The sequence below is a fragment of the Diabrotica virgifera genome, chromosome 1, assembly GCF_917563875.1.
Source record: "Diabrotica virgifera virgifera chromosome 1, PGI_DIABVI_V3a".
Taxonomy (NCBI): domain Eukaryota; kingdom Metazoa; phylum Arthropoda; class Insecta; order Coleoptera; family Chrysomelidae; genus Diabrotica; species Diabrotica virgifera.
This window is the reverse complement of record NC_065443.1, coordinates 88,219,209-88,242,458: the sequence shown is the minus strand read 5'-3', so window position 1 is coordinate 88,242,458 and position 23,250 is coordinate 88,219,209. Positions and strand designations below refer to the sequence as shown.

Below are 23,250 nucleotides of genomic sequence, written 5' to 3'. Positions count from 1 at the left end.
GTTCAATTGTTCTGTTTTTTTAATCTAGTGCGAAACATGTTTTTATAATAAAACTAACTAATGCAGATTCCGAATTTTAAATTAGTGGGGTGGTTTGGCGGTATTTGCTGAGTTTGGAGTAATTTCAACCCTATAGGTTGTCGATTTATCCAGTTTTTCCAAAAAATAAAGTGAGATACGTATTTTTATGGTAAAACTAAGTATAGATTCCGAATTTCATATCATTGGTTTGGTTCGGGGTGGTTTCAACCCTTTAGAGTTGAATTGTTCTGTTTTATTTAATCTAGCGCGAAACATGTTTTTATACTAAAACTAAATCATGCAGATTCCGAATTTTAAATTAGTGGGGTAGTTTGGTGGTATTTGCTGGGTTTGGGGTCATTTCAACCCTATAGGGGTAGATTTATTTAGTTTTTCCAAAAAATAAAGTGCGGTACGTATTTTATGGTAAAACTAAGTATAGATTCCGAACTTTATATCATTGGTTCGGATCGAGGTGGTTTCAACGCTTTGGGGTTGATTTGGTCAGTTTTTTTTTTTAATATTGTGCGACACATCCTTTTATACTAAAACTAAATATAGATTCCGAATTTTTAATTCTTCACTGGCTTAATTGTGGTTTTTAAACTACAGTGGTTGATTTGTTCAGTGTTCCCAAAAATAACGTTCGACACATGTTTTATTGTAAATCTAAATATAGCTTCCAGGGGTAAACCCCTTCAGTGATTGAAACCGCCCCCCCCCCGCAAGCGAGCCAATCATAGAAAATTAGTAGTCCACACTTAGTTTTACCATAAAAATATTTATTATACTTTATTTTTTCGAAAAACTGAATAAATCAACCTTTATAGGAGGTTTTAAATGACCACAAACCCAGTCAATGCTGCCAAATCAGCCCAATAATTAAATCTTCGGAATTTACATAGCCAAAAACAAAATTTATTTGACAAATAAACATTTTTTTTCTGTTTTCTGATAACAGTAAAACGTATTTTGAATTAAATAAATTACGGACACTCTTTTTTGTCTCAATTAATTTAATTCAATTTTTTTTTAAACTCTGTATAAATAATTATGTTATTGTTTATACTATTGAATAGAGAATTGACTATCCTTTCAAATGAGCTGTTACATGATCCCCATTCTCATGTAAAAAAATCATCGATTACGTCATCACGCCCAGGTGGATGACGTCACTAGTATGATATTTATGCCAGAAAATCGAAATTTAAAAATAAAAATCGACCTGTTTCGGGATTTTTATTTAAAATCGCTTGTTTACGAAATAATGAATTTATGCGTCACTTTATGGACGCACTGTAATATTTATATTACGATATACCGCAAGCTTACCACTCGCGTCACAATTTTTTTATGACGCCAAATACGAACTTAGTATTTGGCGACAAATTTCCATATCAAGCGATGAGAAGTATTCACTTCAAAAAGAACATCAATTATCGTTGATTACAACCGGAGGTATTGCGACTTTTATAAATGTGTAGTTGTGAATTAAGTTTTTGATAATAAAATCAAGAGGGAAAGAATCGCTTTACTTTTAAACCCTTCACTTTGGCGCATCACGGACGGCTCATTTTTACAAGAAACGTTTTGAATTTTTTTTTTGTATAAACATGATCTTTCAGTCGTTTAAATGTTGCTTTTTAAATTCTCTAATGTTTATAAACAAAGCCCCGGTGAATTTTTGAAAAGAAGTGGCTAACTCGAGTTTGAAGGGTCTTAGGACATTATATTTTTGTTTCAGTTTGTATAAGAATACCAACGTGCCAAATAAAAAGAAATTAACTTCATACACGTTAATGCGTCTGAGTTATTTTAATTGTTTATAAGCTTAAAATAACACTACTTTTTCAAAATTATTTTACAACATTTATTATAAACTTTTTAATCAAAAACAGATCTTATTTGATAAAATGTGCCTTTCTCTTTGATACGATGTCTTCAGAATTTACGTAGACTTAATAGTTTACGCATAATAACGCCATAGATAAAAGCTTTTTGGGATAAACAATTTCAAGTTTGCAATAGCTATTAAGTGAAACTTCTTAAAATTTTAATAGCTGAATACTTGTGGCATTTTTGCTAAACTCACGTGACATTAAGGTTTTTTTGTGTATTTTTAGAAAAGTTATTAATGGTTTCCAAAAAATCAACTTTTGAACCTATTTTCCCAATAACTAAGCAACAAATTAACAAAAATAACTTTTCAACCACTCATTTTAAAGAATTTTTTATGCTTCTTCAGCAAAATTGTATCACCTTTCCATATAGCTTATCGGTCTCCACCTTTAATATTTAAAATCAAATAGCGATATTTAATTGTTTATATATGGTTTATAAGTGAAAAAGTACGTTTGATCTCTTGCATATTTTTTATATTGGATATTGTTGTAACTAAATTTACCCAAAGCAGTTCTTAGATACCTGTATCAACCAGTGGTGTCATGGCAAAATTAGCAGTGCGGGAACGCAGTGCCGGAACACACTGCTAATTTTTGTTTACAAAACTTAAATTCTCTATTATTTTTTTTCTTTTCTTAACCAGTGCGGGAACGGCGTTCCCACGCGTTCCCACAGCATGACACCACTGGTATCAACGGATGTCACGGGAAAATCCTTAGTTCTCTGGTCTATTCTTACGTGCGTACAAAGTACACACACTTTTTTTTGCAATATTGAAATAAATGAAAAAAGTCGCTTTCTTGTTTAAATGTTAATAAAAAACCATCACCTTTTCTACTGACCTGACTTCTCCTAAATTTTTTAGTTGTAAAATAGCGTCCAGTAATTTTTCGATTTTTTAATGCTTCGTTTTCTGGATTAAATAGGTTTTTTTTCGGTAATTCTTGAATTTTTCGCTTTTAATTTGGCTCGTTCTTTAGTGTAATATAGATGTGTCATGTAATACAAAAAGTCATATATTCTGTTGACGTCAACACCGGCCTTGAATAAAAGCCACATCATTTTTTAACCATCCCGAGATAAACACACGCAAAGCTTTGATGATCAACAGTCCTATACTGGCCATTTGTATCTTTTCGTATCTGTTTTTAGTATCTTTTTGTGAATAAGCCCTCTAGTTAAAAGTGGGTAGCCGAGTATAGTGAAGCTTCCACATCCACAAGTGTTTATACAGTTCATATCTCTACATCATCATATTCATCACACTACACAGTGTTATGATTACACATTTTTCACTCCGGTTGTTTCTCTACGGACAAACAGTGGGAATAAGCAACAAATTTATTTCATGTAATGGAAACGCAACTTTTCTCTGTATTATTTATGGCGTGTTATGAACCGAGCATGAGAGAATGTGTACTTGGCTCACATTGGGAGGCTTGTTGAGATTTCGCTAAAAGAAGACATGTTTTAGGGGAGGTTTAAAAATGTATTATCTACATACTTCACAAAAGCTAGCGAGCAATTAAAAATATTTTTAAATATCAATAAAGTATTTTTTATTAATAAAATAATAAAATAAGAAAATCTACGGTTTCGTTTTGATTAAAATCTGTCTCCCTCCATCCTCCGATAGTACTATTTCTAGGTCTACCTGTTTTCAAGGAGGCTCTGAGGAAGACAGATTTTTACCATCACGGCCGTAGATTTTCGATATAAAATAAAACAATTTATATCGCAGTATGGTTAGAATGCCCTCTAACGGGGAACAAGCGAAATGAATTTCGACTCGATTCGAGTTCTATGCTTACCCAGGTATAACCATACCAACAGGCACCGCTAGGAAAACATTCCACTTTGCGGTTCAGAGAACCCATATGAAACGAGTCTATGTACTCTATACAGAGTATAGCATTAGTAAAATAATAAAATAAGAAAATCTACGGTTTCGTTTTGATTAAAATCTGTCTTCCTCCATCCCCCCAACCCCTAATGCCATACTCTGTATAGAGTACAATGACTCGTTTCATATGGGTTCTCTGAACCGCAAAGTGGAATGTTTTCCTAGCGGTGCCTGTTGGTATGGTTATACCTGGGTTAAGCAGAGAACTCGAATCGACTCGAAATTCATTTCGCTTATTCCACGTTAGAGGGCGTTCTAACCATACTGCGATATAAATTGTGTTAATTTATATCGAGAATCTACGGCCGTGATGTCTGTCTTCCCCAGAGCCTCCTTGACAACAGGTAGACCTAGAAATAGTACTATCGGGGGATGGAGAAAGACAGATTTTAATCAAAACGAAACCGTAGATTTTATTATTTTACTAATGCCATACTCTGTATAGAGTACACAGACTCGTTTCATATGGGTTCTCTGAACCGCAAAGTGGAATGTTTTCCTAGCGGTGCCTGTTGGTATGGTTATACCTGGGTTAAGCAGAGAACTCGAATCGAGTCGAAATTCATTTCATTTTTTATTAACTCTTATTATTCAAGAATAAACGATGCTATAGAGAAATAAAAGACATAGAAGTATAAGAAAAAATACTCTTACAAACTGAACCAGTTCAGGATGGTATTTATTTTGTGTTATTCAGAGCTTTGGTAATCGAATCAATTTCTAATGGAAAAAAAAGATGCATTATTGTATAAATTGATCCTCTTTGGTAGATAGGGATATAGGACAATTGTGTTTGCTTATTAACATAACTTGCATCGACAACTACTAATAATTATTAGTAACATGTTACATTAGGGTACAATTATTATTCAATTAATTTAGATACAAATGGAAGATCAAAAAAATAGAAATAATGGTAGATCAACAAAAAATAATACATACAAATTTATACAAATACTTGGGAACAGTAATCGATAATAAAGAAGACGTCGAGGACGATCTTAACAACAGAATGGAAAACACAGGAACACTATGCCAAGCACTAAAGGGAGGATTACTTAATAATAAAGAAATATCAAGAAAGATCAAGATGACAATTTATACAAAACAATATATAGACCTACGATGACATACGAAGCAGACAACTTTATCTTAAACAAAAGACATCAGAGCACAATTCATTCAGGAAGCATAGGTGAAATATCTCAGAAGAACGATAGGAGTAAGAAGAATCGATAAGATAAGGGATGAGGAAATATGAGAAAGACTCAAAATCAAACCGATACTCGACTCAAATAAGGAAAAAAAATCGGCATGGTTTGGACATCAAACCCGGATGGACAATAACAGACAAGTGATAAGAGTGTGGGAATAAAAGAAGAGGACGACCCATTAAAGAATGGAATAGTGACAGTGCCGTTTTATCCATTGGGCGCTTGGGGCGGGCGCCCAGGGGCCCGGGCGCCGGAGGGGCCCGTAGGGACATTTTCTTTTATTAATTGCAAATTAAAGTCTGCTAAATAATCGAGGACCATATTTTTTTAAATAAAGAAAAAGACTACGAAATACCTGCGATTTCGATATGGTCTGATTTTAAGACTGATAAATAAGAACTGTGACCTTTTAAACCAAAGAGCGATTCCTTAGAAAATTGTAAAAAAATGTATGAAGCTGGAGACAAAGATTATTTTTTAGAATATGTATGTTTTTTTTTTGTTTGTCATGTGTTGTTCTGTAGAACTTTCTGTTTTTTTTATAATTTTAAATGTATTTTTTAGAATATTTTTTACGTTTGCTATTTTTCTTGTTTGTTTTAAAAATATTTTTTAAAATTTTTAAAAATGTATGGGTTTTACAATAAACGTTAATAGTTAATGCAGGTTAATGCATGTGTTTTTTTGTTAAAAAAATTGACAACGAATAGCAATGAAGAGGGCCCCTAAATCTCTAGTGCCCAGGGCCCGAAGTTAGGTTAAACCGGCACTGAATAGTGACATCTCGCAGATACTACAAAGTAAGGGTAAAATTTGGCAAGAAGAAACACAAATGGCAACCAATAGGCAAGAATGGAGAAAGTTCAAGAGCTAGACGCAACTCTCGACACGTTAGACGAGGACCGATTATAAATAGATGAATACCCGGACTCGGGTAATGTAATGAATAATTGTCTTATAAATGGCCCAACACCGAAGGTGTCTTTTGGATCAATGGGTCTACTGATGTAAGTAAGTAAGTAATTTAGGTACAGTCGGAAAAATGAAAGAATACTGTATTTTTCTATAACAAATGTTTGTTATTTATAGAAAAAGACAGCAAATAAAAAATAAGTAATTGATGTGATCGTTCATGGGAATTCGTTCATTTGCCCGACTTTACAATAGGTTATTTAGTTGGGTCGCTTTACGAAAATTTATAACATTGTTAATGTTACAGTTTTCGTCTAATAATTTATTTAGATCGTCAGAAAGATTATTGTTGGATTTTTCTTGTATAAATTTTATACAGTTTAATAAGTATTTTACATTTAAGGTTGTCTTAGTGTTTTGTTTTGAGTCTAATTTATTCTGTTAGTACTGAATAATTTCCTTTTACCAAATCACAATCTGTAATTTAATTACAAAAAGGAGGTGCATAACAAGGTTCTGAAACTGGTTTCTTGTGGCATATCTAATTTAAGTGTTATGCTTATATGGGATTCAGCCACAATTGCTGGTGTAATAAAAATTACATTTTTGTACATTTTGTACATAACTAAATGTTTGACGTTTAGATTTCCACTCCGGAAATCGTTCTCAAAAAAGACTGTTCTAAAAAATTTTCTGAAGGTTTTATAACCTAGATTATTACCTAGATTATAACCTGTTATTAACCTAGACTTAATATATTATCTTTTCAAAATTTCTACTGCACTACACTACAAAAATCAAAAAAATGTTGCTTAGACTGTCATTTCTAAGCTACTGAAAAATTGAAGTTGTTATCTGTCTATTATAAAGCTCATCTACACTTAGTCTTTCGGATATGATGTTAAACTCTACGTCCTCTATATCTATATACACTTAATGATACACATTACAGATATCATCATCATCGCTGACTCGCCAACCCTTTTTGGATCTTAGTCTGTTTCAGGATTCTTCTCCACTCAGATCTTTCTCGTACTTTTTTCTCCAATTAGTTATTTTTACAATTCGAAATTTTATTTCCGGAGAAATAAAACCTGAATAAAAGAAGAATGCTGAATGAAAGAAGACGCGGGGAGGTCTAAAAATTGCACCATTACCTGTCAATTCATCATGGCCAAATTTCAACGACAACTTGGTCCCAATACTCAGTTAGAAGTAAAGCTAATATCATATTCATCATGTAACGTTACAAACGTCACATATTTGCTATTTTATTTTTAAATAATTATTTTAGCATATTTTCTTTAATATTTCATTAATAATTATCTTCTGTATTCGTTTTAACTGGTTTTTCCGTTAAACACCTGTTTGGCACCCGTTCTATAGGCAACTCTCTTTTCATCTAAGTTATACTGAACATACTTCATAATCTTACATTCTAGCATCTGATCTAATCTTGTGTTCCATAGTCGTTATTTATGTTTTGTGTTGTGTATTTTGCTGATATGACAGTGACACTTCGTCTCTCAACAACACAGAGTGGTAGAAAATCAATTTAGATATAAAAGCCAAATACAGCTCTCTCTCTTAGGGTGAGTAGTTTGTAACATCACTGTACAAAATTTTCTAAGCCTGTATTAATTTTTTATAGTCATTTTTTCCTATACCTAACCTTTCATGTCTACGAGCACATGGTCAATTTTAAATAACTATTTCTTTCTAATTTACGTATATGCACGTGTAAATCAAATTTTAACTAGTATCAATCATAATTCCATTTAATTTACCCTTTCCATCTACTAGTTTTTGAATACTATTTGGCAAAGGTACATTTTGGTTAATAACTTCTTGATTGTCACTTATACGCATTATATCTTCTAGCTTTTGGGATAAAATATCACCGTCCTCCCTCCGGGAGCTTCAACAATCCTCAATCGCCGGCGATACAACAACGAGGGACATGTCATCTAGACTGCAACTATATCATCTACACTGCAACGACCAACATTTGTAGGCCTGGTGGAATACAGCCTCTAGAACCCCAGTGCCAGTTGTAGAAACAGCAGTACCATTCGACATCAAGAAGTTACCATCAACCGATACAAAAGCCATAAGCATAATCCAGAAATTGTTAGTTTTTGGCAATAATCTGAATATATTTGTTAATACATTTAATACACATTTTTATTATATCTTTATTGAACAATAAACATGATTGGTTAAAATATTGTTTTGTTTGCTTCCATTCTGAATTTTTGTTTAGGCAATACGTAAAGTATCCTTAACAATAGTAACCTATACTTATTGTACGGTTATAGAGTATATTCCCATAGGTAAGCTGGTTAAGAGTAGATAACGATTTTTCATATGTAATTTAAAGTATTATCTGCATAAATGGCACAAAGAATATTTGCTACGAGAGGTATATGGTTCAAAATGCATACAGTATCACGACTAATAAGTTATGTTCACATACATGTAGAGTACTTACAGTTTTATTCCTTGATGACGTGTCACATCAGAGCTCTGATTGAATTCCATAATCCATTTGGTTCATTTGTAAGGCACTCACTAATACGCTAAATAAATCATCGTCGATAATACTGAGCAGATTGAATTATCTGAGCGGTATAAAACGATAGCAAAAAAAGCCGGTAAAATGCGGCCTTTTTACGAATAGCGGGAGCGTCGATAGATTAGAGATGATTCTCGTTAGGAAGCTTTTGACGATCTGCCCCGGCGAGGGGTTCAAATGCGAGTCTCAACAATAACCTGGAGTTTCCAGAAAGGTTACATAAATACTACTTGAATTTTAAGTAATCAGTAGTACAGGGGCGTAACTAATTATTTTAGTGAGCCGTGTATAATATATTTATTGTACATATTGCCGGGGGCGACAGGCGAGAGAGATGGCCTATATCACCTCGAAGAGAGGGGATTGGCAAAGATGTGCACAACGATAAGAAATGTTTGAAGAAATTAGAGTTTATATACACAAGGGGTAACAACGATAAAATGGAGGAAAACGATAAGTTTTCCCCCTAGGGATAGATTTTAATCTTCCAGGGGAATCACAGCGATTTTCGTAATACCACGAAGAAAATCACCGTGAGTAGTGTGAATCTTGACAGTACGAACTAGACCATCCTTACCAGGCAATACATCTATTACCCTGGCAGTTGGCCATAAGAGTGGAGGAGTACCATCCTCCTTCAACAGAACCAAATCCCCGATCTTGACAGGGTCAGTAGGGTCGGTCCATTTATTTCTTTGCTGCAGGAGGCAAAGATAGTCTTTTTTCCACAATTTCCAAAATTGCTGTTGAATTTTACTAATACGCTGAAAAAGATTCAACCTATTTTCAGGTATCTCTGAAACACTTGGTTCAGGGGGCGCGGTTAAACTTCTTTGAACTAAGAAGTGAGCTGGAGATAGGAAAGCGAAGTCATTGGCGTCAGACGACATCCTAGTGATGGGTCTCGAATTTAGAATAGCCTCGATTTGGCATAATACTGTGTTAAACACTTCAAAGGTGAAGTGGGAATTTCCTATAATTCGATAGAGGTGATACTTCACACTCTTTATTCCTACCTCATGGAGGCCGAATTGATGGGGGTTGCGGGGAACACCCATCTTGAAAGTTATGGAGTTTTGAGTACAGAATTCCTTAATCTGTTCCGAATTATTTTGATTTAAGAAAAAATCATAGAATTCGCGCATTTCATTTTTTGCCCCATGGAAATTTGTGGCATTGTCGCTCCAAATAATACTGGGCGTGGATCTTCTGGCAATAAACCTTTTCAGAGTAAGAATATAGGCTTCTGCGCTTAATCCTGTGACGAGTTCGATATGAACACATTTAGTGCTCATGCAAATGAAATAGGCTACGTATGCTTTGTAAAGCGGTGCCTTCCTCAAATGTGAGGACTTAATTAAGAAGAACCCCCCATAGTCCACTGAGACGACTTGGAAGGGTCTAGTGGGGAGTACACGATCGGGATGCATATCTGCCATCTGTTGAACAGAATTGGGTGTCATGAATCGGAAACAGTTTACACACTTACGAATTAAGCGTTTAATCTGTCTTAATCCGTCAATTGGCCAGTACTTCATTTTGACATACGAAAGTACTGTTTGCGCGCCTGAATGTAATAACTTATGATGAGCTTGAGTCAAGATTAGTTCTACAACTCGACATTTAGAAGGAAGTAGAATGGGGTGTTTTTGATTATACGATATGGGGGCGTGTCGGAGACGTCCTCCCACACGAATCAGCCCATCATTATGTTGTAGGAAGGGGTTGAGTTTACGAATGGCTTTATTGGTCACGAGTTTAGCATTTTTCAATTCAAGAATCTCTTTTTTAAAGTAGATACTTTGGATATACCTGATGATCGCGTGATCAGCGATCTCCATTTCGGGTGGCGTCAATATATCCGTATCTCGTGGAGAGTTATTTATTTTCTTTTTAATATTACTGATGAATCTAAAAAGATAAGCGACAATTCTTTGAATTTTACGAAAAGAAGAAGATTTAGCGAATAGATTTTCAAAGGTGTCGTTGAGTTCGTGATTTGTTGCTATGTTTGAGACAACTAACTTCCTTAATTCAGGAAGATCATCCTGAAAATGAGGAATTTGATGAAGAGAAAAATCGATGGGATTGTCTCTAATAAAGCTAGGTCCGCATAACCAGTCTTCGGTGGTCTGGGGATTATCAAAGACATTTATCCCTCTGGAAGCGGGGTCAGCGATGTTTTCGTGACTTCTGACGAAATGGAAATCACAAGGAAAAGTTTCCAACAAGGAATTGACCTTTTGAATTCTGTTTTGTACAAAAATGTTCCAAATGTGTTTTTTAGAAAGTATCCAAGACAAGGCAATTGTAGAGTCAGCAAAGAGATGAGATGAAGATATACTCAAATTTTTCTTGAAGATGTGAAAAAGTCTATGAGCCAGAGTGACTCCCAACACTATTCCACAAAGTTCCAATTTGGGGATGGTGAGTTTATTTTTTAGCGGAGAAATTTTGTTTTTAGAAGCGATAAGCCGCGACGATACAGAAAAGTCTGAGTATGTCGCTTTGAGATACACACAAGTGCTGTATATTTTTTCCGATGCGTCGGTGAAAATAATTAATTGAACATCAACAACTTTCTTTTGTAAAAGTAAGCATCGAGGTACCTTGACCTCTTCTATAGTTTTGAATGTCGATAAGAGGTTTTGCCAATTTTTCATAATGATGGGTGAGTCAATGGGTTGATCCCAGTCCAATTTCTGGGACCATATTTCCTGTATCAAGAGCTTAGCGTTCACAAGGACAGGGGATAACCATCCTAGCGGGTCATACAAAGTAGCAATGTAGGAGAGAATAGTACGTTTAGTAACAACATTAACCAATTTGAAGATAGGAGTTTTAAACGAAAAGTGGTCGCGTTCTGAATCCCAGAATATGCCTAAGACTTTATCAGATCCCGTGAAGTTAAGACTGACTTCAGAGACGGGATTTAAATTGTGTTGAGACAGAAATTCTGAAGAACTGCAGTTCCACTTGTGGAGGAGGAAACCATGGGTTTCTAGCAAAGAAGTTAATTGTTCGAAAAGACAACTTAATTCATGAAGACTGTCAGCACCGCTGATCAGGTCATCCATATAGATAGATTCTTGCAGAACACTAGTAGCAAGTTCGTGGGTATGTTTGTTGTTGTCAGCGATGTGCTTGATAACTCTTTGAGCGATAAATGGGCTACTTGGGAGCCCGAAGGGTAATCTTTGAAATTGATAGCACCGTAAAGGCTGCTGAATATTGTCCCTAAAGAGAAAATTTAACAGAAATGTTTCAGTGGGACAAATGGCGATTTGTAGGAACATAGCCTTGATGTCGCCTACTAGTGCGAATTTAAACTGACGAAACTTAGCGAGAATGTCAAAAAGTTCATGTTGGACGACATAACCTTTGTCTATGACGTCACTGAGGGAGATTCCCGTAGACGATTTATTGTTTGGATCGAAAACTATACGAGTGGAAGTAGTAGAGTTGGATTTGAAAACGGGAAAGTGAGGGAGAAAGTAATTAGGTTTACCTGAGTCATTTAGCATTTTTAACGGCACTTGAATTATTTGTCCGTTATTGAGATATTCCGATATAATGTCCTGATATTTTTCCAATAAATCAGGGTTGAGTTGAAAACGTTTCTCGAGACTGAGAAAACGTCTTTTTGCCGAGAGAAACGAATTTCCCATGTCTATATCTTCGATAGGGAGTTTGAGATTGAGTGTGGACTCATATCGTCCATTGGGGAGAACATTAACATGTTTTACAAAATTAATTTCAGCGGGGTGATCATTAATGAGATCGGTGTTCTGAGGAGCGGCTTCTTCCAGCTCCCAGAATTTTTGTAAATGATCGGATAGTTCCTCGTTGGACACTACCGGCTCATTTACGGCGGAAGGAGTGTTATGAGAACAACAAGTAACGAGAGAGTTTGAATAAAATTCCAAAGCCTTTTTAGTATTTTTCGACTTAAGAGCAAAGTCTGGAACTGACCCTGATATCGTGTACCCGAGTAGAGTGCGTTGAAGAACGGGAAGACCTTTTCCCAAACGAATTATTTCAGGTTGAATGATATCGTTATACAGGTCTGCACCGAGCAGGATACCAATTGGGGATGTTACATGGAACATCGGATCACCTAATGGTATCTCTGAGGGTATGTTTAGTTTGCTCGCCGAAATAGAAATTTGAGGAAGCGGATTTGTTATCTTTGGGAGTACAGAGCACGAGATGTCAAAAGGAACGTCGTTAGCGACAGCGAAAATTGTTGTATCTACAATAGATTGAGACGAGGATGAGGTGGAGTTAATTCCATTGATCCGTAATTTTCCATCTCTAGTGGTGAGTGACAGTTCCTTTACGAGGTCAGCACTAATAAATGAAACCTGTGAGGCCGAGTCTAAAAGTGCCTTTGCGAAGACCCTCTTGCCGCTAGGAGCGACAAGATAGACCTGGAGTGTGCTTAATAACACCAAATGATTATCAAGCGAGGCTGCAGATAGAGCCATTGAATGTGGAGTCGAATTTTGAAGATTAACTTCCGTTTCAGGAGCTCTAACATGTGAGGGCCCCTGTTGTGAATTACCCTGTGTATGGGAGTTATTTGAGATAGCGGTTTTATTATGATTATTTGAGTTGTGTTGGCCAACAGCCGCGGAAGGGTTACTATGACCCGTTTTGTCGAAATGGAGCAACGTGTGATGACGAGATTTACAAACTATGCAAGAGAATTTGGATTTACACTGATCGAGCATGTGAGACCCAAGACAATTAATACAAAATTTATTTTGTTTGACAAAACTAAAACGTTCTTTAGAATTCAACTGCTTGAACTGAGGACAAGAGTAGATCGAGTGAGAGTCGTTGCAATAGGAACATTTCTTAGGACCTAAGCGAGGCGAAAGGTTACTGGTAGAAGTGTCTGAGGCTAGGTGTAAAGAGTGTCTGGAAGTAGTAGTCGATTTTGGTTTTGATTGAGATTGAATATTCTCAAGATGAACAACGCGTGTCTCGATTTCCCCTAGAAAATGGACAAAATCAGGGGTAGCTTGGCTACCACCGGATTGGAACTCAAGAGCCCTAATGGTAGGTGCGTCGAGTTTCTGAGTAGCGATATGTATGAGAAGTAAATGCAAGAGATCTGAAGGGGGCCTATTCAAGTTCAATAGGGCCTTGAAATTATTTGACATGACCGTATGAAAATTTCTTAATTGTGAGTGATTTGCGTTTCCAGAAATAGGAGGCGCATCAAGAATTTGAGAGATGAGAGTTTTGATAAGCGATTTAGAGTTGGCGTACCTTTGTGTCAGGTTATCCCGGGCTATTTTGTAATTGTCACCTGTGAGTGGGATATGCTCGAGAAGCGTCAAAGGCTCGGAAGTTAGAAAACTTTTGAGGTAAATGAGTTTTTCCAGATCACTTAATGTAGTATCAGATCCTATTATTGTATCAAAGGTCTCAATGAATGAATTGTATTCAGTAACTAAGCCACTAAATGGTTTTAACTGAATACGAGGGAGGTTTACTGTTCGTTGCCTAGCCATAGACTGTGAGGTTAGAGAAGAATTAGGGTCAAATTGGAGGGAGGGGGTAGCAGTCACATTAGAACTTTCAATGACCTCTAACCTTTCTTCCAATAGAGAAATTGTATCCAAATATTTATCAAAAACCACAGAGGAATCAGTAGAGGGGGTAGGTTCCTCGGGGATCGTCTCCAGCACATTTTGAGCATCGCGGAAAAGTCCGTAAGAATGTTTGAGTTGTGAAATTATTTCACGAATTTTATATTTGTTTAGAGAATTAAGAGTTGTGGGAACCGAATCAGCCAACTTGGTTATATCAAGTTTTGCGGTGAGCCTCTGTCGGTTATATTTTGATCGGTCAGCCATGTTGCGAGAATGTGAGATTAGATAGATTATTTGCAAATGTCTAAACCTATAAATCGATGCGAAAATGAGAGAATATGTACAATATATTATATATTACACGTTTAATAGTGTGAGATTGGCTTAATAGTATCACCCTGTATGAGCGCAGATTAGTATATGAAATGCAAAACTATAAAATTTCAAAATATATGCAATTTTCCAAAATGGGTATTTTTCAGCAAGTGTGAGACACCCTTAACAAGTATTTAAATTAATTAAATTGAAGGAAAAAACAATTATTTATTTTCTATAGTTTTCTAGAAGTGTAAAATGAGCTTAAGCGAAGCTAAATGTAGCAAAAACTTACAATTTATGCAAGAAAACAAAATTATTTTTAATAATTTTTGTAACCTGTGAACCAGGCTTAATCGGATTCAAAATTATAAATTTAATTTAAATCAAAAGGTTGAACAAACAATGTTAAAATTATAACACCCGTACTATCAGCCAAGAAATGAGTACACTTTTTGTATACTATAAACAGAAAAATATATTTACGAAAATAAAATAATGTAATATATGCAAATATTTTTTCATACAAACAAAACGACTCCTTTATTTGAACAAAGCAAGTAGTTTCTGAAATTGCACGTGTAGACCGGGCTTAACAACCTACCAGCTATTGTAGAGACGTGCTGGGTTAAATACTGAGAATTTGAGTGCAGAAAGAGAGGAATATTTTATTTTTGTGCCGGGGCGGCGTGGCTTGGAAATTTCCAAATGCAACAGAAAGACACTATAAATGAAAAACCGTTATTCTCAGAATAGAGATTATCAAAATATGCAAATACGAAGGACCTTGAGGATTTAATTAATAAATAATTAATATGATACGGCTCGATGGAACAGAAATGTTTAGGCAATACGTAAAGTATCCTTAACAATAGTAACCTATACTTATTGTACGGTTATAGAGTATATTCCCATAGGTAAGCTGGTTAAGAGTAGATAACGATTTTTCATATGTAATTTAAAGTATTATCTGCATAAATGGCACAAAGAATATTTGCTACGAGAGGTATATGGTTCAAAATGCATACAGTATCACGACTAATAAGTTATGTTCACATACATGTAGAGTACTTACAGTTTTATTCCTTGATGACGTGTCACATCAGAGCTCTGATTGAATTCCATAATCCATTTGGTTCATTTGTAAGGCACTCACTAATACGCTAAATAAATCATCGTCGATAATACTGAGCAGATTGAATTATCTGAGCGGTATAAAACGATAGCAAAAAAAGCCGGTAAAATGCGGCCTTTTTACGAATAGCGGGAGCGTCGATAGATTAGAGATGATTCTCGTTAGGAAGCTTTTGACGATCTGCCCCGGCGAGGGGTTCAAATGCGAGTCTCAACAATAACCTGGAGTTTCCAGAAAGGTTACATAAATACTACTTGAATTTTAAGTAATCAGTAGTACAGGGGCGTAACTAATTATTTTAGTGAGCCGTGTATAATATATTTATTGTACAATTTTCATGGTTCATATTTAAGATTAGGACAAGACGAACACACATCTTGGGAGACTAAGATCTTGAGCTAAGCTAGGTTAAACGATAGCTATCTTGGTTGGTTGAAGTATTATTTTCGAATGGTGTTTCAACTAGCTGGGGTAGTTTATAGCGTTCATTGTTTCAATCACACTACACAGTGTTATGATTACACATTTTTCAACTCGGTTGTTTGCAACCGTGGGATTTGCAAAACAGTGGGAATAACTAACAAATTTATTTTCCGCAAATCGCCAGGAAATTTTGACATTCCTGTCAAAATTTCTTGAAGAAAAAGTCAGGACTTCCTTACTGTAAGAAAATGTCATTTCCTTACTGTAAGGAAATGATATTTCCGTACAGTTGTTAGTGTTCTACATAAATGATAGAAAACACATTGAAGTTTGACAATTCAACCTCAATACGTTTCCATAGTAACCCAAGTAATTTTATTAGGAATTTCAAAGCACCATTTATTTGGGAATAAAATTATCGCGTTTTTTTTAAATCAATCAATATCTGTCGAATTTTAAACGATTTGCGGAAAAATAGTATGTTTACATCGTAGGAAAAGCCACATTCCTGGACTCTGTGTTGCTAAGTCTCGGCTTGCGCCTCGACTTAGCAATCTTCACAGTCGTCCAGGAATGTTAAGCTTTTCCTACCCGGTAAACAATGTACTATTCCGGTAATGGAAACGCAACTTTTTTCTGTATTATTTATAGCAGTGGTTCCCAAAGTTTTTTAGTTCGCGGCGCACTTAATAAACTAGAATTTTTCCGCGGTGCCCTGAGTCAAAATATTGATTTAACGTCTAACTTTAACTGTAGTTAATACGGTTTCTGTTGCAGTTGATATGGTTAGGTTAATTTAATAATAATAAAACATACTTTAAATTCACAAACAATTTATTGAAAAAATAATTACAGTAATTAATGGGATAAATGAGCTTGTTCTTGTTCATTACACAACTTTTCAAATCTCGGAATCAAACTGGACATAGCTACCCTCATTTCTTGTTCCACGTTAATGTTCGCACGGTATTTACTTTTTATTACAGCGACCGCCGAAAACCCAGCTTCGCACAAATAGGATGTTGCAAATGGAATTAAGATGCGCAGAGCTTTACCACTCAGCAGCGGATATTCATCTTTTACCGATATCCAAAAATCAGTTAGTTCCGTGCAGCCAAACTTTGTCTTCAACGTATTGTCGCAAGCCAAATCAATGAGATTTTCTTCTTCTAAAGAAGTAAATTCAGAAGGAGCTTCCGCTCTAAATGGATCTTGAATCCATGCAAACTGGTCGATATTATCAGCTTGAAAGTATTTTTCGAACCATTTGATAAGCTCTGATAAGTGATCCGCAAAAATAGATTTAATATTGCAAGAGATATTAACTTCATTGGAGATAATAAACTCCTGCAACAAGGGACAACAATCATTGATATTATTATCATTAATTTTTCTCTTCCATACTTCTAATTTTTTTCTGAGAGCTGAAATCTTCCCCGCCAATTTTAAAATGTGCGTGTTGCGGCCTTGCAGGGAGAGATTCAACGCATTTAACTTTTCAAAGATATCACATAAGTATGCTAGTTGAATAAAAAAAATCCGTTTCTACAAAGTACTTGGCATACTGGTGTTTTTCTTCTTCAAGAAAAATGTACATTTCTTGCCGTAATTGGAACGTACGAGACAAAACATTACCACGAGAGAGCCATCGTGAGTGGCAGTAGTATAACAGAGACGTGTGTTCTGCACCCATATCATCACACATTTTTTTGAAAAACCTTGCTTTCACCGGCCTAGTTTTTATATAATTTACCACAGTTACCACACGTTCTAAGACCAAATTTAGTGAAGGACTCAGATTCTTTGATGCAAGCGCTTCTCTATGAATGCAATGGGTCCATACTGAATCCGGAGCTTTGTTTCGAACAAGCGCCTGTAATCCTCCATAACGGCCAGACATTGAACGACCACCATCAGTGCAAACACCAACGCACTTTGTCCACTCCAAACACCATCACTGCGACTGATGGTATTGTTAGATAAAGGCACCGCTGAAAGAAGTTTTCCCGCAGATTCTCCGATCATAATGTTTACCAAATCTACAGCAGCCGGTAGAATTAATTGTTCTGCGATTGTGTGGGGCATTTTACACTTTGCAACTTTATACGCAACCTTGTATGATGCCAGCAAAGCATTTTTAGGTATCGACAAATGCTTGGAAAAGTTACCTTTTTGTTGCTTCAAATCATTTAACTTCCTGGTAAAAAAGCTACGAGGTTTGTCAGCAAAGTTTGGATGATTGGCTTCCAAGTGGCGTTTTAACTTACTTGGAAGCATGCATTCTGGAGCCAAAAGTTTCAGGCACAATACACATTGTGGTCTCTCTTCATCATTGACGTTTGTTGATGTAAAGCCAAAATCCAAATAGCTGTCATCATATTTACGGTATTTTCGTTTCTTCACGACTCTACCACTAGTTTGTGGTGCATCCACTTTATTTTTAGAACCACCTTGTTTATTTAAATTCAAAAACTTTTCCATTTTTACAGCAACTTTTGTACATAAGTAGGCGAAACAACCCTGTTTATATTCACACTGATAAATGAAACGATGCGAACAGTATGAAACTACAAATTCAACTAACTAAAATTAAGATATGTAAAAATTCATAGTTTTAAAATGTGCACGTGCAAAGAGACGATTGTATTTGCCGACCGGCAGTGATTTATGGCCTGTCGGTCCGAAGTCAATTTACAGTAGTAAGAGAATTGTTTCGTGGAATTTAAAATATCGAGGATATATTGTCGGCATCAAATAAAAATAACTGAACTCGTTTATCATGGGAAACATTTTTATATAGGAATATTTTAAAAGTTAAAAAGTTGTCATAACAACTTTAGTTTAATGTTTAATACTTGAAGGTAATTATGTGATTATGTCTAATATTGGAAGAAAACTTTCGCGGCGCCCCTGTAGTCGAGCCACGGCGCCCCAGGGCGCCGCGGTGCACAGTTTGGGAAGCACTGATTTATAGCGTGTTATGAACCGAGCCTGAGAGAATGTATACATTGCTCACATTGGCTGGCTTGTTGAGATTTCGCTGAAAGAAGACATGTTTTAGGGGAGGTTTAAAAATGTATTATCTACATACTTAACACAAAAGCTGACAAGCAATTAAAAATATTTGGAAAAATCAATCAAGTATACTTTTTATTATCTTTTATTATTCAAGATTAAACGATGCTATAGAAAAATAAAAGCTTTAAGAAGTATAAGAAAAAATACTCTTACAAACTGAACCAGTTTGGGATGGTATTTATTTTGTTGTTATTCAGATCTTTGGAACATGGTAATGGAATCAATTTATAACGGCAAAAAATATGTTTTATTGTACTTACTTATATGTTACAATTCAAGTAGATTCTCAGTTAGAGTTGACTATTCCTAGTTCGAGTCAACTTAAACTAAAACGAGCAATAAGAGTTGATTTGAAAAATTTAACTCAACTTTTACTAAGTAGTTGAAATAGACTCTTCCTAACTCTTGTTAGTGAAAGTAGATCGCAAGAAAAAGATAATCAACTCTTATTATTGTTCTAAAGCTATTTTCTTGTGGCATTTTTGTAATTAACTATTTTGAATGGGAAATAAGCCACAATCTTACTAAAAAAATGATTTTATTAACGATTCTACGTCCAAATCGGATGCCGTTGTCAAAATACCAAAAATATTAATAAATTAAACAAAAATGTTGTTGCCTATTAAAAGATTCTTCTAATAATTTATTTAATCTGACTCATTTATATCGGAAATTCAGACATATTATACATTTTAAAGTAGAAGACTTTAAAATGATATTGTCAATATTTATGAGTTGCGTTCCTGGGACGACTTTACTCAAAGATAGTTCATTCGATTACATAAAATCAACCCCAACTCAAGAATATCCGCCACAAAAAATATCATAGCATGTGACCTGTCTTTAAAAAGAAAACCACCACATGCACCGGTGACAATGATAGTATCACGAGGTTTTTTCCTGGTTTTCCCTCGTGATTTACTATGGAATCTCTAACGCGAGAATTTTACTGTCAGCGTTGCGTGTGGTTGTCTTTTTAAAGATAGATCACATGCTATGATTTTTATTTGTGACGGATATTCTTAAGTTAGGGTTGATTTCATGTAATCGAATAAACTATCTTTCAGTAAAGTCGTCCCAGGAACGCAACTCATAAATATTGGCAATATTATTCTAAAGTACTTTACTTTAAAATGTATAATATATTTTGTCTAAATTGCCAATATAAATGAGTCAGATTAAATAAATTATTAGAAGAATTTTTTACTAAGCAACAACATTTTTGTTTAATTTATTAATATGTTTTGTATTTTGACAACGGCATCTGATTTGGACGTCGAAATGTTAATAAAATAATTTTTTTTACTAAAATTGTGGCTTATTTCCTATTAAAAATAGTTAATTACAACTCTTATTAGTTTGAGTTGGCTATCCCTGGATCCATTCAGGTTGAATCTCACTTGCTTTTTTGATGAGTGTGCATCTCTTTATTTTGACTGTTTCAACAACTTATCACGATTGGAACATACCCATACTCAGTAACATTTTATTTCTAGAATCGGTTGTTTGTGTTTATGTTGTGAAAGAATCAACTCTTACTATATGGCATTGGGAAGAGTATACTTTTCCAAGTTAAAGTCTACTTTGACCAGGAAATGTTGAATAAAACTCTCCATTTTATAAATCATACAGGACAAGTAAAAAGTTTATTGAAAAACTATTAAAAAGTTATCCAAAAAGATTTGCAAAACGTTTTCAATCTAGATCAGATCATCTTCAGTGACTAGAACGAAGTATTTCCACGTTAGAATGAATGCAAAAGGTTAAAATTACGACTAGTTAAAGAAAAAATGTGGATAATACTTACGTTTTGCTTAGTACACGAAACTAGCAACCTTATATAAACCGGGAGATATTAACAGAAGTTCAACCACGATTTTCTAAGTCCTGCCCTTTGCAATACTGGAAGGTTAGAGAAGGTACTTACGATTTGTAGAAAAATCCACTGGTTTCCTGTGATATTTTCCTGTGAAAATTAGATTTTCCATGAAAAAAAAATTGGGAGTTGCGATGAATTTTTAAGTCCTGCCATATCCATAAAATAACAGGATACTATCTATTTTATGAAGAAAATTTTTTGGGCAGGACGGTTGCAAAAGGACTAAGGGAGTATACAGATATACAAATATATAATGAAAATAATGAAATTTTCATAATTTTCTAAGTCCTGCCAACTTAATAAATTAATCATATTTATTTCAAAATGACCAAAAAAAAAAGTTGGCATGACGTCACCTAATGTTTAACTGCACTTGTTTCTTGGAAAATTCTGTATAAAATTTTCACTCTGGTTGCGTGATTTTCTAAGTCATAAAATAAATTTCGTTATAAAATAAATAATTTCAGTAGAGATTACTCAAAATGGAAGGATGTTTAGTTACACCTTTTTTACTATATATAGTTAAAAAATGTGTAAGAAAATTCGTGGAAAATTACACGATTTTCTAAGTCATGCCATTTCGCACATATCTCAAGAAGGTTAATATAAATCTATTTTCAAAGAGGCAGGATGGTTGTATAGTTATTTCGTATAAAAAAATTAAATTGTGTGTCTGTGAAATTATTTCAGGGTGTTATACAAACATATTCATATCACCACAATTTTCTGAGTCATGCCATGTCGAGTATGCTTAAAAAACACTAATCTAAAACCGTTTAAAACTTGGCATGATAACCGCAAAGATTAATAATACAAAAAATTAATTTGTATATCATTAAAACAATGGAATACTATTAAATATTATTTTCCTGAATAATGTCTCGGAATTTTTACACACTTTTCAAATCTAATAGCAAACTGTAACATCTTTATTTTAAGTGATTAGATCATATTTTTTTCTAAGTAAACGCAATAAAAGTAAATAAACAATTTTTACAATTTATTGGTTATAGTAGGGAATTTACCTACCCATTATATTATACAGGGTGTCCAGAAACTCTCATAACAAACGAAAACCGGAGATTCCTCAGATAATTTTAAGAACATTTAACTCAATTTACCTAGTTCAAAAATGCTTCCGTGGAAAGCTAGAGCTCTTTAAAGATGGCGTCTTGTAATTCATCATCGTCATAATTCAACCCGGATCTATCCACTGCTGGATATAGGTCTCCCTCAGTCTTCTGCATGCATTTCTGTCCTGTGCTGTCTGAATCAAGTTTCTGTCGATCCGTTTGATATCATCAGACCATCTGGTTGGCGGACGACCTCTACTTCGATATGCTTCGTCTAGAAGAAGCATATAAGTCTTGTAATTAGTTTCTTTAAAATAGCTCCAGAACGCTTTTATTTGGAAAAACTAAAACTGGTACACTTATTGTTCTTCCAGAGGTCAATTGTCAAATGTCAATTATCAATTGTCAATTTTTAGTACCGGTCATAGGGGTCCGTTTTGGTTACGGAAAAGGATATTTTATCGAATAACTTTTCTGTCTAACTTTTAAGCATTTCTGACACTGGATTATTAAATTCTGGGATAGTTTTGTACTAAAAGGTACTTTTGCTTTAACTCAGAAGAATACGCAGTTCTCTAGAAAACTCGATTTGAAAAATTTTTCGTTTTTTGGTTTTTTGAGTTTAAAAGGATTTAGAAAAATTCTATTGAGGAAAATGAAAACTGCTACGTTTATTTATCTTCCAGAGATGAATCGATTTTATCAATTGTGAATTTCTAGTACTGGTCATAGGCATCCGTCTTGGGTAGATCAACGGATATTTTTTATCTCATAACTTATTGGCACATCAAAGAAACATGAAACGTAAATCACGTTTCATGGAAATAAAACACTGCTAAACAAATAGACGTCCGGCCATTTATGCGACTCTCCGAAAATAAAAATGTTTTATGAGCATGGATCACACTCGTTTCATTGGTAGGTGGACTTTAAGATTTGTTTTGCCCGTTTTATATTCATGAAACGTTGTTTATTGTTATCAATATATTTTTGTTGCATAGCAATTTTATTCCGCCTTCTTACTTGTTCGAACGCAAAATACACACGCATGTACGAGTAACAGGCGCTAAGTTGCCGCACTCAACTGGTTTTCCTGATATTCTAGGATTGTAGATATTGTCCTGATATTGTTTCCTATATTTGATAGCAAAATGTCCTAACGCTAACAACACCAGAATAAATCGTTTTTTAAATACAGCACCTATCTACTTGCAACT

The 23,250-nt window shown here is 34.7% G+C and overlaps 1 protein-coding gene across 2 annotated transcripts in view; it reads left to right on the top strand.

Annotated features, from left to right (window-relative positions):
• Positions 1 to 7,981, top strand: part of LOC114325888 (ankyrin repeat domain-containing protein 49) — a 210,604-nt gene extending 202,623 nt beyond the window's left edge. For both annotated transcript variants that reach the window (XM_050642087.1, XM_050642103.1), the window contains exon 5: positions 7,834 to 7,981. In XM_050642087.1, the coding sequence (XP_050498044.1) occupies positions 7,834 to 7,966 (133 nt within the window). In that variant the 3' untranslated portion in view covers positions 7,967 to 7,981. The remainder of the gene's footprint in view (positions 1 to 7,833) is intronic.
• The last annotated feature ends 15,269 nt before the right edge of the window (positions 7,982 to 23,250 follow it).